General features: G+C 35.2%; 2 protein-coding genes across 4 annotated transcripts; both read right to left on the bottom strand.

The window, feature by feature from the left end:
* Positions 1–4,577: 4,577 nt before the first annotated feature.
* Positions 4,578–8,198, bottom strand: ptger3 (prostaglandin E receptor 3 (subtype EP3)). The gene is made up of 2 exons (XM_056459101.1): positions 7,286–8,198; positions 4,578–6,386 (listed from the first exon to the last, which is right to left on the bottom strand). The coding sequence occupies exons 1-2, from the start codon at positions 8,135–8,137 to the stop codon at positions 6,033–6,035; spliced, it is 1,206 nt and encodes a 401-aa protein (XP_056315076.1). The 5' UTR covers positions 8,138–8,198; the 3' UTR covers positions 4,578–6,032.
* Positions 8,199–9,458: 1,260 nt separating this feature from the next.
* Positions 9,459–14,979, bottom strand: zranb2 (zinc finger, RAN-binding domain containing 2). 3 transcript variants are annotated; one of them, XM_056460144.1, is made up of 10 exons: positions 14,716–14,979; positions 14,122–14,174; positions 13,882–13,990; positions 12,420–12,502; positions 12,251–12,327; positions 12,002–12,139; positions 11,744–11,883; positions 11,189–11,248; positions 10,499–10,724; positions 9,459–10,383 (listed from the first exon to the last, which is right to left on the bottom strand). In XM_056460144.1, exons 1-10 carry the CDS (start codon positions 14,769–14,771, stop codon positions 10,351–10,353), a joined length of 975 nt encoding a protein of 324 aa, XP_056316119.1. In that variant the 5' UTR covers positions 14,772–14,979; the 3' UTR covers positions 9,459–10,350. The 3 variants fall into 3 exon arrangements, with proteins under 3 accessions (XP_056316119.1, XP_056316122.1, XP_056316120.1); XM_056460147.1 differs by having other exon boundaries at positions 10,572–10,724; positions 14,716–14,977; XM_056460145.1 differs by having other exon boundaries at positions 9,459–10,724; positions 14,716–14,978.
* Positions 14,980–18,527: the final 3,548 nt, after the last annotated feature.

Raw genomic sequence — 18,527 nt, 5'->3', positions numbered from 1 at the left:
AAAAATTTGTAAACCGTTTCTTCAAGTTGACTTTACTAACTAACCCATTGAACTTGGAATTGTTAACTTCATTTTTATAAGTATGCACATATGTTATTTACTTAATCATTTTAAGGCAATGGGTTTACTCAATTTGTTGAAAAGAGTATAAATAGAGGTCGGAGCCAGTTCTTAGTGGGTGGGACTTGAACTCCAAGTGGGCTGTACAATACTGAGTTTCTATTGATTTAGTATCAATTAATCAAAAAGTAATCATAATCGACATTCAGAATCAAACAAATTTTTCCAGGCCAATTTTTTCAATTACTTTCCCTACCGTGTGTGGGATCACATGACCCCGCTCTGACTGGTTTATACTTCTGTGTTGAGCACACGCATATAGTCCAGCGCAGCCTTCGTGCGGTCGCATACCCTACTATACTATAGGTACCCTATACCTTCTACTTTTAATATGAAAAACATTGAAAATATTTTTGTTTCCAAAAGTGCAAAGTATTTATTTTCACTTTATTATAAGAAAAAAGTCACTGTTCATCTGAGACAATGGGTGTTTTATTTCATTTGTTCAATGTTCATTTTCAATAAATAATTATATATAGTAGATAGTGTGTTACCTTTAATTATTTTAACATCAAGTAATGCACACTTTATTCAAAATACTCTCACTTGTAATATGTGAGCATATTTACTGTACAAAACCTGTTAGAAAACTACAAGGGCAAAAAAAAAATTAAATAAGTAAATAAAATAATCGTTCCTTAATAATAATCAAGTTAAAATGTTTAATTAATCAAGATTTAGATTTTAGGCCCAATTGCCCAGCTCTACGTGGGCTACGTGGAGTGAATGTCTACACCCACCCTAAACCTAACCTCAAAGTAACCTGTTGTGTTTTATTAACGTCTACACCTACCCCTTACAGTACTCCACCTACACCAACTAAACCTAGTCCACATCCCACTTGCAGGTCACCCAACTTACTTGCTGTGTAAAACCTCCCACTTGGTGGTCTCCGGGCTGCAACGATATCTACTTGAATTTGTTAAGTAAAGTCAACTGACTGCTTATAAAAGCAACAGGTTTAATCACTTTTTTTGACAATAAAGTAAACAATTTTTTTTTTCACAGTGAAGCCAAAAGGCATAAAGTATTCTGATTACTTGCAAATCAGACATGCAAATCAGCTCTGATTAATGCTGCTCAATTTGACTTTTTTTTTAATTTAATACTTTAATTATTCATATATCAGTATTACACATGAAAAAGCCACGTTATCCAGCCAAAATAACAGCTATAAATATTCATGTGTCATTGAAGAATCAGTGACTGGTTTAATACAATCAATCAATACAATGATTTGAACAATCTCCTGAACAAAAAAGTCAATAAAAAATCTGATGAAAAATGTTTCAAAGCACTCCCAATTAGGGTTATTGTGCAAAATGTGGATGGGGTAGCGTAGTATTACACAAGCACTTTGGTGCACCCCAACTCCCTTTTTGATTCAATTATGATAATGGCACGAATGGCCGTCCATATCCCAGCGAATGGAAAACCAGAGGCGGCGCAGAATCAAATAATGATACACTTTAGAAGCACCATTACAAGGCGAGCACATCAGGGCAGTTTAGCAGACATGTCAAACAGTTGCAAGCATATGCAAACACTTCTTATCAAAAAAACACACAAGCAGCGCCACGACCATCTGTTGATACAAGCTTAATGACAGCTCTGGCTGCGAACGGAGTCCTGGAGCTGCGCACGTTGTCTTTACAACACTAATAAATGTAAAAGTTGTAATACATTCATGAAACCCTGTTGTTTTTAATGCAGACTTGCCACACCGGGCATTTGCGATTTGGCATCTGGCATTAGGACATTCACAGTGCGTTATGATCTTAAATGATTTGCTGGTGGCTTCACATGCAAACATCACCTGGCAACTCTTATTGCCTGCACATACAGTATACAATGAATTATGATTACAGATTGATCAATACTACATCTTATGTTCTCGAGAGCTTAAAATGCACTTTAAACCGTCTTTGCATTCGATTCTAGAATAATAGATCAGCTCCAAATTCAAATGACTTTCTTTCTGTTTCCTGTGCTATACATTTACAGGTAGTTCCCCCTCCAGCGCTACATAAAACAAACTGTTTGGAATGAGAATGAATGGACGTTTTTTTGTAAAAGTGACTGGATACTCAACTGGTACTCAAAAGCATCATAAAAGCAGCCCATGCTATTTTTGCATTAATTATATATTTCTTCTGAAGCAATACATTTGCTTTGTGTGACGAACCGATGTGCTTTTACTATTATGCTGCTTTAAGAAAAAACACTGAAAGCTCTCCTTCAGAGATAAAGCCAGATGGGTTCATAAGGGTTGAGTACATTATGACGGAATAATAATATGAATATAAACCTTTCTATATGAAAGAAACTCAGATAAAATGGCTTTGGCAACATAACTCCAGTGTCCAGCACAGCATTACACTCAAAAATATAAAGGTTCATTAATGGTTCCTTGAAGAAACTTTTAAATTCATGCACTCTCAGAAATGAAGATACAATATCTGTCATTGGGACAGTACCTTTTCAAAAGGTACATTTTTGTTCCTGACAGGTCCTTAAAAGTACATATTAATGTACCTAAAGGTACAAATGTGTACCTCATAGTAAGCTAAAGGTACAAAAATGAACCTTAAAGTTACAAATGTGTACCCTAAATGTCCACATGTATGGCCCTAGTGACCAATTTTGTACCTTATTTCTGAGTGTGTGGAATCTGTCTAGTGCACAGAAGCTTCTTTAGATCATTCAGATGTTCTTTAGTCTAGGAAAAATAATTATTTAAAGAACTGTTCACTCTAAGGTTCTTTGGGGAACCATAAAAGACACTTCTATGGTATCACAGTGAAATCCTCCATTTGGAAATTCCATAGGTTCTACATAATAATAATAATAATAATAAAAAAGATAATTATGAATATTCTCACTGAAAGATTTTATGGAGAACCAAAAACAATTCTTCCATGGCATTGCTGTAAAAAGAAACAACCTTTTGGAACCTTTAATTTTTAAGAGTGTAGAAAACAGATATGTTCATATACAGAAAGAACTGAATGGTCACCTTGTGTATCAGCTCTAAGCACGGGCGAAACTGACAACAAACCTGCGTACTGATACACCAGGACTTCTAAATTAGCAATGCATTAGCAATATTCATTCATTTTGCTTCGGCTTAGTCCCTTTATTCATCAGGGGTGAATGAACCGGCAACTTATCCAGCATATATTTTACACACTCATTCACAGACATACACTTCGACCGATTTCGTTTATTCAATTCACCTATAGCGCATGTTTTTGGACCATGGGGGAAATCTGAGAACCCTGGAGGAAATCCACGCCAAAACAGGGGAAGAACATGCAAACTACACACAGACATTCCAACTGACCCAGCCGGGACTTGAACCAGTGACCTTCTTGCTGTGCCGCGACAATGCTAACCACTGAGCCACCTTGTCGCCTCTGCATTAGCAATATTATGCATTCATATTATTTTCCATTGCTCAATTCAGCAGTTTTCCAAGCAGACAACGGCTAGTTAAGCATGACTAGGCAGTGCAGTGCAGTCTGAGCTGTGTTCATTTCACCATTAATTAAGTCCCATGTCAGATTCATTAATTTTACTCAGTAATCACTGCCTGAGAGCATATGTCAAGCGGTGAATACATTTATTCGGCTTACACAGCTATGCACAAAATCCATAACATTTCGCAATCTGTAATCACCGTTTTCTCTGATGTTATTATTTGGATGTGCCAAAAGCTCTTTTTTATTTTTGAAGGAAACTTGCAATTTCTCTCTGCCTTATGCAATCTTCCAAATACATCCACTGGTTACGACACCTTTTCAGATTGATCGATTTTTATAGAGCTTTGACCTCTAAGAAAATACATCACAATGCCTTTCTATTTTCCCCCAGACACTGCTTTGGCATCTTCCTCGCTCGTTTTCTTTTAATCGGCAGGGTGTAAAATCACTGCCACAAACATTTTCAGTGCTATGGGGATTTAGGCTGCTTTCAAAGAATCTGAGGCACAAAGATATATACAACATATTTTGTAAAAACAGATCTTTGAACCCACATAGAAATCTGATATATGGCAATATGTATTTGGATTTCACATATATAAAGTACATCATATATGCAACATATATTTCAATATATTGAAAAAATGTACATATAGATTTTTCAACCAATGGAATTACAGATATGCACCTATATCTTCCTATTAGCTGTATTGTTTTATATATGTGTGTTTATATATATATATGTGTTTAAATACATACATACATGCATATATATATATATATATATATATATATATATATATATATATATATATATATATATATATATATATATATATGTATAATATATATGTATATAAATTATCTATGTATATAAATGATATATATATGAAATCCAAATATGAATGTCATATATTTAATTAGCATTTTTTCCCATGTATCAGATTTCTATATGGGAAAAACTTGGAAAACCATTTTTGATCCTCATTTTCCTTTGACAAATTACTGATCGTAATTGTTCTTATTCCTTCTAATACTGTGAATATATGATCTGTGGTTGAGCATAGCTGATCATCCATTGGTCCTCTATAATCAATAACTAACTGCACAGAATGAACATATAATATGCTAAGATGATGTTCAGTCACACTCCGTAAGATGCATGATTACAGATGTGCAACTGAAGAGCCCAATTAGAAGAACAGCTTCCATCATGCTTGGCAATAATTTATGTATGCTCAATTAAAATTAAACAAACAAAAATTTCTGAATGTCATCTTATCAGCCAGGAATAATATAAAACAGCTGCACAAGCTCATTACCCACAAACTACCTCAAATGTTACATAATTCACTGCTAAAAGGTTGGAAAATAACAACGGAACAAAGCTTTGATCACCTGGTTAACAAAGCAATCCTCGTCATTCTGCCTAAATTGCCTTCTATTTGTATTTTAAAGGTGTTTGGTTTATGATGATGACTGATATTATCAAGAACATCACACATAAAAAATATGAAGCACATTGAGGCAAACTAACCATTAAATTAACACTCTGAAAGAAGTCGTTCCAAGGCCAGAAATCATCTCATCAAACTATTGAATTAAAGCCATTCCCTTTTCCATTTCCTTCGCTCAGGTTAGCTTAAAAAATTCAAGCACGGAATTCAATTAAATGTCCACGGCCACTGTTATCAGCTTGAAAAAAGAGCTCTGCAGGGTTGGCATTGAGAAAAGCACACAATAAGGGTAAATAAAAGTTCATAAGAGGCTTTAAAATGAGTGAAAATATGCAAAGCAGAAGTTTGTAGGAAGGTATTTGAGACCATTCAGTCCGTTACTGCAAAATAAACAGCTCTGAAATGTTGCATAACACCATAAATAAGCATTTAAATAAGATTCCTTCTTTTTTTTTGCCTGCAGTTGGCATGTCAATAAAAGGATTTTGCTATATAGTACCAACACTAAATATAATTTAAAGTATAATCAGCCTCCATGGGAGCTGGCAAACATCAGTCGATAGTTTTGCTTTTGTTTAACCAAATTTAATTTGATAATATTGCTGTTATATATGCAGGGGTTCTGCATCATTTGAACACTTTTTTTTCCCTCTAGCAGATGTATATTCATCTTTTATATGAGTTTTAGACAATTTAATCATGCCTGATATTTTCAAGTTCAATGACAAAGCTTATTTGTAAAGTCTTGGCATTTTTGTTTCAAAGGTTGCTGAGTAACCGCGAACAAATCTATTGACTTACAGCGGCACAAGAGTGACACGTTTGCATGGTTGCATGCTGACATCACCCTACATCAATACCACAACCCACAGCTTCAACACATGATTGTTATTCTGATAATTATTGGGTGATTGTGCCCTTTGTCATTACAGTGATTCTGGAAAAATTGTTCAGTTTTTGTACCACTGTCAAGTCACTGTTCTTCACATCCCCCGTTCAAGATACTGTTTTCCATGTTCAAGGACTGTTTGTGAGCATCATCGTTCTGAATAGCCTTTTTATTTTGGACATCCAGAGGACACTGAGTTTGTTTTTGCACATCCAGTGAGCACTTGGAAACTGCGCTGGCCACCTGGCAGAACTTCCTCAGGAGAATCTCTCTTAGGAGAAGGTAAACCCATGGATCCAAAATCTGATTGAGCGAGGCCAGCCGTATGGCTGTGAGAAAGAAATTACAGTCCTTCTGCAATTCCTGGGGTGACAGAGATCCAGCAGAATAGCAATGGTGAGAGGATGTGTGAGTCAAGATCATCTTCAACATAAGGACCTGCAAAATGGGAGGAGACACTTCATAATCGTAGGCATGCTGCATGAATGCTACATGGGAAAAAAAAACATTTCTTCATGCTCTGTATGGATTTTTAAAAGAATGTACATTCCATGTTCACATACAATTCTCACTTAAATTAAGGCATATTATAAATATTAAAATAAAATAACACGTAAGTGAAATCTGTACAGGATCTAAAAATGAATTTTCATTTTTGTATGTTGTAACGCCTAATCAGTTGTAAAATTTTTAATTTTTTTTTACAAATGTTACAAAGTGTTTAGGGGTAGCTTAAATAATGTGTTGGTGCTCGTTGGGTAAGAGATTCATCAGAATAAACAGCAAAAATCAATCCAAGGTGCTCGGAAAATGTGAAAAAAATATTAAAGTCTTTTTTCACATGGCTGAACATTTATTTAAATATTATATATAATTTAATACAATAACATATTTTTAGATTTTAATATTTTTTCAACGTTTTTCGAGTGCCTTGGACTGATTTTTGCAATACATATTTTATATTTGTAAAAATGTGTTGAGGTAAAACTGCACAATTTTAATTTCTGTAACCATCACAGACATTTATTTTTTTTAACCTGTTTTATACAAAACATTGTCAGAATCATTCTGTTTCAAGTCCAATGCACTGTTAAAATGCTTAATTATATTTTGACAATAAATTTATGAGTTAATTTTGAATGCGTTATTTAGTTATTGTTAGTATAAATTTGGAAAACAGACTATTTACTGAGTTAACTTTTACCTAGAAATTAATATTCCAATAAAAACAGTAGTTTAGTTTGTAACATTTAGGTTTGAGCATTGAATGATTCCACGCAAGTTTTCATCTGATAACTGCGGCAAGTGCATCTGGCAAAAGCTGATATGATACATACCAGTAGAGGTGACCAGCATGTCAACAGCACACACATAATGCCCATCAACTGAATAACAGTCTCTGTCGTCAACCTCTCCCACTGCTTGGATGACTGGGTCGAGCTTGCCTTGGTTTTGCATCGTGTAACCAACGCACGAATGGTCACCACATTACACGACAAAGTGACCAGCAGTGAAAATATCCCCAAAGCCGCAAATGTCGTGGCAAAAAACGTATTTCCCGTTACGTCCTTGTCACCAGTATTTATGAAGCACCAAGTGCCTGGCCACTGCAACGTGTACTCTCCAACACCAGCAATGGGCAACAAGGCAAAGAGCAAAACCAAACACCAAATGATGACTAGGACCTGCTTGGTAACACTGGTTTTCATGTAATGTGAGTACCAGTGAGGCGCAATAATGGCCAAGGCCCTCTCAATAGCCATTGCGCTGGCTAAAAAGAGAGGACACAAGCCAAAAGTGGTCATGCAAACCCCAAAGAAGGCGCAGAGAGTTTTAGATGGGTCCACGCGGTCCCATTTCATATCTGCCCTGTACACCGAGATGACTATCGGACTTGTGAGAAGTTGTCCGAAAAGGTCAGTTAACGCCAATGAACCGATGCAAAGCAGAAATGATCTCTTCCTTTTGTTCTCCTTTTTTCTGTACGCACTATAAACAAGCAGCATCGCCAGAGAGTTTCCGACCATTCCAGTGACCATCATAGTAATGGGGAAAAACACGGACACCGAGCCGCAGCTGCCGCTCCTGCCCGGGCTGTCCTGTGAAGATTTGGAGATGTTCGAGTCCGGCATGATTCCAGCAGTCAGGTTTTGTAGCGAGACAGTTGAAGACTTACATTTTGATGCCATCCTTTTTCAGGGAGCGTGTTCATGGCCGTTGGAAACAGGTAGGGTCCTCACTGAAGTCTGCTTCACTTCTGTCTCACTTTTGGCCGAGCGCGCGCGCTATAAACACAGAGGCGGGACCCTTATGGAAATGTAAAACACACTCGGAGAGCAACATAAAAAATAATGTTAAGACCCACAAAGAATATTTTTACCTTAACAGTTGTTGTTTGTGCGTAAATTTACGTGTTCCTTGGTTTGTTTGGGTTTTTTTTTTCTGTTCGGTGCGCATGTAATAGCAAGCACATTTACATTTAACCAACGAAGTTCCTCCAAGAGAACACGTATTTCTGTATTTCAAACAAAATGCAAGATTCGTACGTTAGACAAATCTGTAAACAATGGATAACAGTTTAATTCTGATGATCCTCACGGATAGCTCACGGATGGTATGAACGCAACAAGTGCCACCTAGCGCACGAGAAACACTTCTCTTCACATCATTAGAAACTACAGAGCTTTATACATTCATCTAAAACCACGTCCAGCAGATACGTTATTATATCAAGTAGACAAGGAAAATTTAACAACGAATTTGACTAACGAATTCCCCACAATTGGCTACGTAGTATAAAAATCGTCCAAAAATGTTGTTTCCAGTAGCGTGTATAGCTAGTATATTTGAAGAGTTCAGATGCAAAAACCTATAAATGCCATCTGAAATGTTCTTCTAAAATAAGCTATTTTATCAGGCTGCTGTGTAAGTTCAGTAATTAATCTTTTATGGCAAAAAAATAAGTTGTTTTCAGGGTCTTTAAAGTGAAATAACTGAACATAATCAGAGGAGGCTGAATTTTACATTTTCTACTGAAATTTCAAACAACACTTAGATGTTTTTGCATCTGAACTCTTTATTTATTCAACTTTTTATACTAAATTCAGTGTTTTCAAATGTAAAAAAAATAGTATTTAACCTAGATGAATACTGATTACACAATCAGGATTCATTAATATTTACTAATATGAAATAAGAATGAATAATTTCACAGCATTTACTAATGCATTATTAAAATTCAAACTTGTGCTTGTGTTTGAGCAATTAACTTTATTTTCAATAACAACGATAAATATTGTATCAAATGCACTGTTTGTTCACGTTAATAAACACATACTAATGGAACCTTATTGTAGTTATACCAGAAAATCTATCTACAGTTCTGTAACAAATATAAATGTAACTTAATATAAACTTAGTGTGTGTAGAAGATTAGAAACTCTTATTACACAGAGAGCGCACATTTTGAGAAAAAATAAAAAATTATAATTTCACATCACCATGAGACTGTTTCAGATTAACAAGTTTATTCATGTTGGTTACACTCATGTCTTTTAACAGTAAAACATTTTCATATTTCATGTCAGAAGCGGGTGGTAAAATATTTCAGATTACATGTTCCAAATTTGATTTGACCACAGAGGGGGAAAAAAAGAGAAGAGAAAAAGTAATTTACTTTATTTGTAACTTGCGTTTGTCAATTTAAACCATTTAGTAATTCCGCAAAGTTATGCTTAAAATTAAACAAAATAGGACATACACACAAGGAACCAAAATTGCATTTCATCTGTCCTGCCAAAAGTAAATTCTCCAAGTTTAAAAAAAAACAAAAAAATAAAACATACTTACCTTTTATGCACACAATTACTAAAGGCAATGTTAAGCCTCAAGAGGGAATTTTTCCTCTATCCTTCAGATGCTGGCATCGCTGACTTTGATGCCATCAGTATTTTAACATTAGCCATTAAACCAGCATCTGGAGAAGTATTTTTTTCAAATCAACAAATGTTTTGTGAATGAACTAATTATTTTGACTGCAAGAATATCTGACAATGGTTGGATAAATCTACTTCTGCAATATCATTTGCATAATTTCATATCAAAAGGTAAATGTCAGAAGATATGTGCCATGTATACAGTCACTAAATGATCGATAAATCCACTTAAACTACGGACTTTACACCTTGAGATATACTGTTGAGAGATTTGGCTAAATTTTTTTAGCAGAAAACTTAAGAGGTTAGGTGAACAGGTGCACAGGTTTGCTTTTCATGGAAATCAGTGTGAATTCAAACAGTTGGTTAGCTGCAATAGCACAAAAACTGGAGTTGGAGGAGAAAAAAAACATGCAGTTTTAGAAAGATCCGGTTCTTTTGTTAATCATTTCTGTTTTGAGCTTGAGTCAGAGTGAGATGATCCAGACGAGCCTCTGCGTCTACAAAGAGATGGAAAGAGGAGAGAGAAAAAGAAAAAGACCGTGACTGATTAAGTGATTTGACATCAAAACAAAAGTATTGTCCAATGAAAAGCAGATTGTTTCAATCATGTACTGTTTTATCACTGAGTCCAGTGTATAAAGCAGAAGGACGCCTGGTATCCAGGACACCATGTGTTACACCAAACCTTTCAGACGAGTGAGATCGTGCACGCCTTTTTTTTCGGCCACCAGAGGAGGATCTGGAACGACTCCTCTTCTGGCCTCCTTCAGGGGATGACGATGGAGAGCGAGACCTCTTCTTTGAGGAAGCAGAACCCTTTCCTGATCTGGAGCTGGATCTTTCAAAGGGGATAAATAAGCATTCACATGAGGTCAACCAACATGGCACACACAGATTACTATAATAACACTACTAGAGACTGAAATGAAATCCCTCTAAATACTACAACTGCTTAAAGCAAAATTGCAGCTCTGACTGACTGAACTTTTCCAAAGAACAAGCTGAACCTGTCAGAGAAACTGTACGAGCTATAATTGCCTGACAGATGTCACAGTGTTACCAGGTAACCAGATCAGTGACACTTAATCAAATCTTATAAAAAGGCACAAGAAAGCTGTCGATGGCTATGTAGATAGGAAAAAAAGTCCACTTTATATGTCTTCCCAGATTGGTAATGCGAAATCAATTCTTTTGTTGGAGCGATTCAAATTTGAAGATAAATAGTTCACTACAGCCACAGTCTGTTCGTACACACACACACACACACTCTCTCTCCTGGAGAGTGCATGTGACCTCATTCACCTGGATTTGGACCTGGATCGAGAGCGAGATCTGGAGCTGGATGAGCTTCTGGACCGGGATCTGCAAAATATCGACGTCAACAAAAACACCACATATTTTCCAATTTTTTATGAGAAAGTTAAAGAGCTCCTGATGAAAATCCAAAATCAAATGACGAGCATTGAAAGAACACAATTTATCATTATCATTGAGGCTTGCATAAAAGGTCTTTTGTGCTTTAAAACATCTTATTATCTTATAACATATATTATAATTATAAAACAAGGCTTTAAACCCTTTCAGGTAATGCTGCTGACTGCACAAATTACCTCCAAAACAATCGAAAAGCACTGAATTTGCATGATCACTTTGATGAGACAACATCGTGTTTTATATCATTTCAGAAAAAAAGGCAGTTAAAAGAGGCAAAACGTGTCTAAAAATACTAAAAGCAGGCCAAGAGGGAAAGAGACAAAATAATTAACATTAAAACAGATTAATGCAATAAGATTTGAATAAAGATTTGAGCTGATACTGACATTTGCCTGGAGTTACCCTTGACCTGTACCCTTTTACCTGGACCTAGACCGGGAACTTGAACTGGACGAGCGTGAAGATGAGTGCGTGGAGCCTGAATGACTCCCTTTCTTCTCCTCCTCACTGTCATCCAAATCATACTTGGACAAATCTGCATCATCGTCATCTTCATCGTCATCCTAATAAAGTTAAAATAGTTGTTTCAATCCAGTTTGTTTTTTGAACCCGACCTTTTCCAACTGTTGCAGTCATTTGATCAACAGTGTGGTCAATATAGCTCTGAGAGTAACATCTTACATCAAGTTTGTATTTGGAAAGATCCCCATCATCTTCGTCATCCTCTTCATCATCGTCTTGATCAACTTTTTTTGGTTCCTCCTTTTTATCACTATCCTTCTTGGTTTTCCCACGAAACTTCTTTTTTATGCGCCCAAACTGTTTAAAAGACCAGAAAAAAATATTTTGTCAAAAGTAGCATACAAACTGAACAAGTCTGATTATTATGTTAATATCTGGGGGGAATAAAACACCACCACACACACTGACCTCATCGTATTCACCATCAGACTCCTCTCGCTCATTGTAGACTAAATTTTCTCTTTCGTTAAACCCTCCTCCGTATCCTGTTGAAAACATCAAGCACATCATATAAGCCACAAACTCATACTACTGCAGTCAACATGTCAAATTTGCTATTTTAAAAAGAAAGATATACCTGTCCTTTCCTCCAGTTTGGCATATTTAGGAGTGTTACACATGTTGCACTCTGATCTTCTGGCCCAGTTAACATTTCCACAACTAGATAAAAAAAATGGTTTATTACAAGGATCTCAAATAAAAATCTAATCAGTCTGGCTTCATTTTATTTTGGTTGTCATTTCAGTAATTAAGAAAAGTGGTCATCATGAACAAATCATATTTAAAAGCGGGAGATTTGAAGGACTCGCAAGTTGCTGAGTTGGGATGTTAAAGTTAACATAACAATTGGAAACAATGTTGAGTCTTTAATTGCGGAAGGTTTGCATAGTTGCTGGAACAATTGCTATTATGCTTCTTGCTGATTTTTAGTAATGGGAAAGCCTTGTGTGGGAACCATATTAGCTCAGAATACCTCTTGGTCTAAGCCAGCATAACCCGAAATACCTACATAAGTATCCACTGATATATTTGGTAATATGTATGCCCACACAGAATCTGCGGGCACAGAATTCCACAGATTTTGAGCCCATCATTAAATCTGTATATTTATTTGAGTAAATGTGTAAATCAATTTTTATTCAGTTTTTTAAATTAATTACAGTAATATTATTGAGTAATATGAAAATGTTCATCTGATTTATGTACAATGCAGTTTGTACAGTAATATTTACAGTCATTTAGTAGATATATTATATGAGAGACTTGCTTTGTTTACCAAATAAAGTGAATCTAATTGGATTTGCATTTTAAACATTAAATAAAAGTTAAAAAGATATTATTTCATATATTAAGGTTTTAGTTATGATACTCACAAAATAATTCAGCAGAAATCCACAGATTTTTACCAAAATTCTCCGCAGAAATAGCAAAAAACGTCTGCAGATTCCGCCTGGCCCTAGTAATATGTAACATGTCTAGCTAAAAACTTAACAGTAGTAGATACAGTAGTTTTTTCCATTATTTTTTCTGGACTTGTAAATGTCCAATTAATTCAAATATTTTAATGTATTCACTTTAACATCAATTTATTAACAACCTAAAATTTCTTCAAATATATGATGTTTTACTTTAGACAAATTGTATTTATTTTAAAATGAAAATGTCAATTGTGCAATTATTTATTAAAAAGCTATTATTATTAGAGTTACATCTACTATGGACATACTGTACACTTTGACATTTGTCACAATTTGTTAAAAATTCAACTGAACTTTAATGATCGTAACATATTGCTAGTTTTCTCAAACAAAAAACGCTTTCCTGAGGACGAGAAAGTGACGTGTTAACTTATTTCTTTTCTCTAACATTATCAAGTTATTCAATCAATGTTCATGACAGGATACCATTACATTGTGTGAATTTATTCTGCTATATTACTACTAAGTAGTAAAACAAGAAGTAGAAAGTAATAGTTTTCTTGAACGTCACATCTATAACGCATGTTGGAAATGTAATTATGATTTTATTGCAATACCCACGTTTTGCACTGCCAATCATTTGCACTGAAGAGACCTCTGCTCTTCTCTGCCAGGGTCTTTCCTATCTCTGTTCCCCCTGCTTTCATCATCTTTGCTTCTGTCGTCTTCTCTGTTTAAAGATAATTGAATAATTAGTTTAAACTAATATTAAATTAAAATACTGAAATCTTCTTCCATTTGCGTTGTGACATGCACATTAAAAAAACTGAATTAATACTGGCACAAAGATAGCTCACTTACCCCTTCCACATCGATTGCAACTCGTTCTTCTTGCAAAGTTGACATTTCCACACCTTAAAAACGAAAGAAAAGAACAAAACTGGTTAGTTGCGCGCGCACACACACACAAAGACCAGGCCATCCCACTTTCACTTGTCAACAAAATTTAGAAGCTCCAGTTGCTCGCTTAAAAATATATAAATAAAACACAAATCTATTATAATATCATCGTATTTCATATTAATCCAGAGACACTGCAATTACTAATGAAAACTATACAATTGTACTTAAGAGCACACAGCTGCTAACTAGCTAATCACTTTACCTAAGAATTATGCATTTAACATTAACTGTCAAATACACTTAAAGCTAGCAGTTTATAAGAAAGATGTTAATCTATTTTAAATTTTGCAATGAAAAATATAACGACGCGTTTCATGGCGTTTACAGGCCCATTCTCAAACTATAAACGCAAGCTAAAGCTAACACATGCTATGCTAACTGAAGCATGTGAAACACTCAATCTGTATTCATTTCCTCAAAGAGTTAGGGTTTAATACTGCATGTATATTTCTATATTCATCAATTAATAAACAATTAAACAGCAAGTCTTACTTTTTATCAGGACAAATCCAGTCTCCGTCGCTAACGCGAAAACTCTTGCCCGACATGTTGGTCTTCCCACAACTGTCTTTCAGATTCCGGCAGAGAAACAAAGAACGGCGTAAAATATTAATATAGATGATTACACCAATACTATTGAGTTTAAAACTAAAAACGATAACAAAGCAGCACTTTTCAGAGTGTGAAACAACGAGGCAAGAACACGTTTGCTACATCGAAAGACATAAATGGGCTGTGTTTCAAAATCTGAATGGCCCCCTTTCTAGGCAAATATGGAATTTGAGGCGGAATCCAGACGTCGGGCGATGCTGTTTTTGTAGGCGACGTCTTAAGTTTTGAGCCACAGCCATAAATATGACGTGTAGCAAGAGCTTCATTGTCATTATACGTGCAATGAAGTAGAATTTATCTCCCTCCTAAAATCACTTCATCTTATTAAGAATAAAAAACCTAAGATTCCTGAAATATTATACAGATGTGTTTAAAGAAGATTTTAGCTGCTTTAATGCAATTTAGCTCCTAATGGTTATTTGTTTACGTGTCGTTGTAATTTCATTCATTTGTTTAATTTAGTTTAATGTAATAATTTTTGTATTATTATTTAATTATTATTAATACTATAATTATTATTTATTAAAATTTTCCCTTTCTGTCTAATGGTATGTTATTTGTATTTTTATGTGATTATAGTTTTTCTTATGACTATGTATACTATTGACATGTTTTAAGACCTGTCTGTGATCCCTTGGACTTTGTTCGGATGTTCTTGTATTGTCAGTTCAAGCAATAATAATAATAATGATAATAAGGATAAAAAACGTGCAATGAAGTCTAATCAGATTTGTTTAAAAAATAAATTAAATTGCCAATATTACATGAAACAGATGATGGCACTTCTAATTGCAAAAGAAGAAAAGAAATTTCGTATTTGTTTTGATTCCCTGACTGGACCATCAGCCATTAATTAAGACGGCATTATTAAGACAAAATATTTGGCCCACCCAATTATAAAACATATTATTCTTTGAACGTACGTGTTAAGTAAAACTGAAGATTTAAAATAATAATTAATACTCTAAAAACAAAAACACAAATAAATATTATTGTTCTTAGAGTGCTACCCAGGTAGCTGGCCCAGATTTGGCATAAAGCTGGCACAGCAAGCATTTATCCACCATTGACACACAGCATGTGGGCCCTGGTTTGGCAGAGGTGGCACTGTCTTTAAGGCGGCACGCAATACTTGGGCCAAATGTAAAATATTTGGTCCAGATGTTAATAATTGATATGTGGGCCATGTAAGTTTGGCCAACTTGACCCCCATTTAACCTCTTAGCGTTCCTGTAAAATTTGCTTAAATGCCTAAAAAATTCATACCCAAAGAAAATTGCATGCTATTTTTGAGCCATTTTTAGTATATGCATGGTTTTGGTCTGTTTTAAAAGGTGACACACTGAGGTTTATTCCTTATTAGTCAGAATCACTGTAAATGTTATTGATAATAATTAATTAAACTTAAGACACACTGAAAAAAAAATATTAAATATGCCTATGTTTTTAAAAAAATCTTAATTAATGCCTGCAGAAGACAATAATTAAGAGGTATTAGTTTGAAAAGACAATTGGATCAAAGCTTGAAGACTTACTAAGCCATATTTTCAATTTTGATAACAGTACCTTAGAAAATTAGTGTTTTATACATGTTTATCCATTTTTATTATTTTTGAATAATAAAAAAAAAATTCTACCAATCAGATCGCTTCGAGAAAAAGCACGATGCTTCATGGGTTTATCAATTGTATTGCAGTTGTGATGCACCAACATATCTGGCCCAGTTCAGCCCCAGTTATAGGTTATTATTAGCATGTGGGCCAAGTAAAAGCTGATTGTGTGGGCCAGAGCTGGGACAGAAAAATTTTGCTATGTGGGTATAGTTATTCAGTAATATTTGTAAGCTGTGCCCCAAGTAAAAAATGTATTACACATGATAATGTGATCTTGTCGCATTATTAATATAATATTTAGGATTACATTTTATGTCAGTTCCAAATAGTTTTAGTCATAAAAAGTTGTTCCAAAGTCGAAATTTTAATAAATAAAATACATTATTGCAAAGTATATTGTTGTTTTACTTTCTAAAATGTTATTTTGAAGCACAACAAATGCATCTCTATCTTATAGTCAACACAGTTTTCTGCTATAGGTCATTAAATCCCTCTATCCAGAAAAAAACTTGAAAAAATGTAACTAAAAAAATAAATAAAATTAAAAATAGTTTCTTGATATAAAAACTGGATTCATTTCAACATATTATATCCTGTTTTCGTTTTAAATGTGACCACTAGATGGCAGAATGTGTTCATCGCAGGACAGCCTGGAGAATTAGCAGGCAACATTTTGGCAGTAACTATGTGTGTACTCACAACAGGCCTGTTCTCATGTTAACATTTACACATGCGTCACAGAAAAAGAGTAAAACTCTCAGACCTACATGTCACTGCCATATGCGAGGAGCTTGCAGATATCCACAGACATACGGTGACATCTCTGGATCTTTCCTTTCAAATGCACCCCTTATGCAAGGCCTTTCACGTTGTGCCAACAATTTGCAGACCTTGGTTCGGTTCGGCATGAAGGCACACACGTTGCTGGGCCAGATGGAGTTGAGACATCCCTCCCACTGCGAGTTCTCAGTCCTGCAGGGACTCAGATAGGACCCATCCTTGCTGGTGCTCACCAAGCTAAGCCTGTCCTCCGTTCTCTGCCAAACTCACGCTGTTTCAGAGGTCTCTCGCACAGCTGGTGCATTGCTTATGAGTCAGAATGCCCACATTGTTTTTCAAGTGGAGGTGTTTAAAAATATCTGATGCCCACAATTTGCAGTGGCCATTTACATAAGCACTTTTTTGGATGGACAGTTTTCTGATGAACCTTGCATTTAATGGATATTTTCAATAGGATTGAAAATTCTGTTATCTACTCACCTTCCACAAAGCTTTCTGGGGTTCAGAAGAAATTTTGAAGTATACTAGACAGCGGTAGCCATTGAGTTCTATAGTTTATGTTTATCTAGGCTACTATGAATTTCAATGGGGCGACACGATGGCTAAATAGTTAGCACTGTCACCTCACAGGAAGAAGGTCGCTAGTTTGAGTCCCAGCTGGACCAGTTGTCATTTCTGTGTGGAGTTTGCATGTTCTCCCCATGTTCGCGTGGGTTTCCTCTGGGTGCTCCAGTTTCCCCTACAGAATAAACTAAATTGTCCGTAGTGTATGTGTATGAATGAGTGTGTATGGATGTTTCCCAGTACGGGGTTGCAGCTGGAAGGGCATCCGCTGTGTAAAACATGCTGGATGAGTTGGCAGTTCATTCCGCTGTGGCGACTCCTGATGAATAAAGGGACTAAGCCTAAGGAAAATGAACGAATGAATGAATGAATTAATGGATTTCAATGTCCACCAGCTTAGCTACAAGAAAAAAAAAATCATCCTCCAAAAAAAACCTCCCCCATTTTTGCATGAACTATACTTTTAAATAAAAAATGCAAAACTGATGAAAACATGACAATTTATTTAGCTTTTACATTTTTTAGCTCGCACCCTTGTATCAAATTGACTTAGATAAAACAGCATCAGCCAAGAAAAGATATGTAAATGTATTAAGATTAGCCTTCCCTTCTAGCATTCTTGTGTATGTGTGCAGGAAAAAAAGACAAATACACATTTCAGCAGGAGCTCATTGGAATGAAAACAAGAACTTGAGATTATGAATAATACATTTCTTTATCAGTAGGATCATGAAA

Source organism: Danio aesculapii, chromosome 6 (assembly GCF_903798145.1).
Source record: "Danio aesculapii chromosome 6, fDanAes4.1, whole genome shotgun sequence".
NCBI classification, from domain to species: Eukaryota; Metazoa; Chordata; class Actinopteri; order Cypriniformes; family Danionidae; genus Danio; species Danio aesculapii.
Note: the sequence above shows the minus strand (reverse complement) of the source record. Positions and strands in the feature narration are given on the sequence as shown.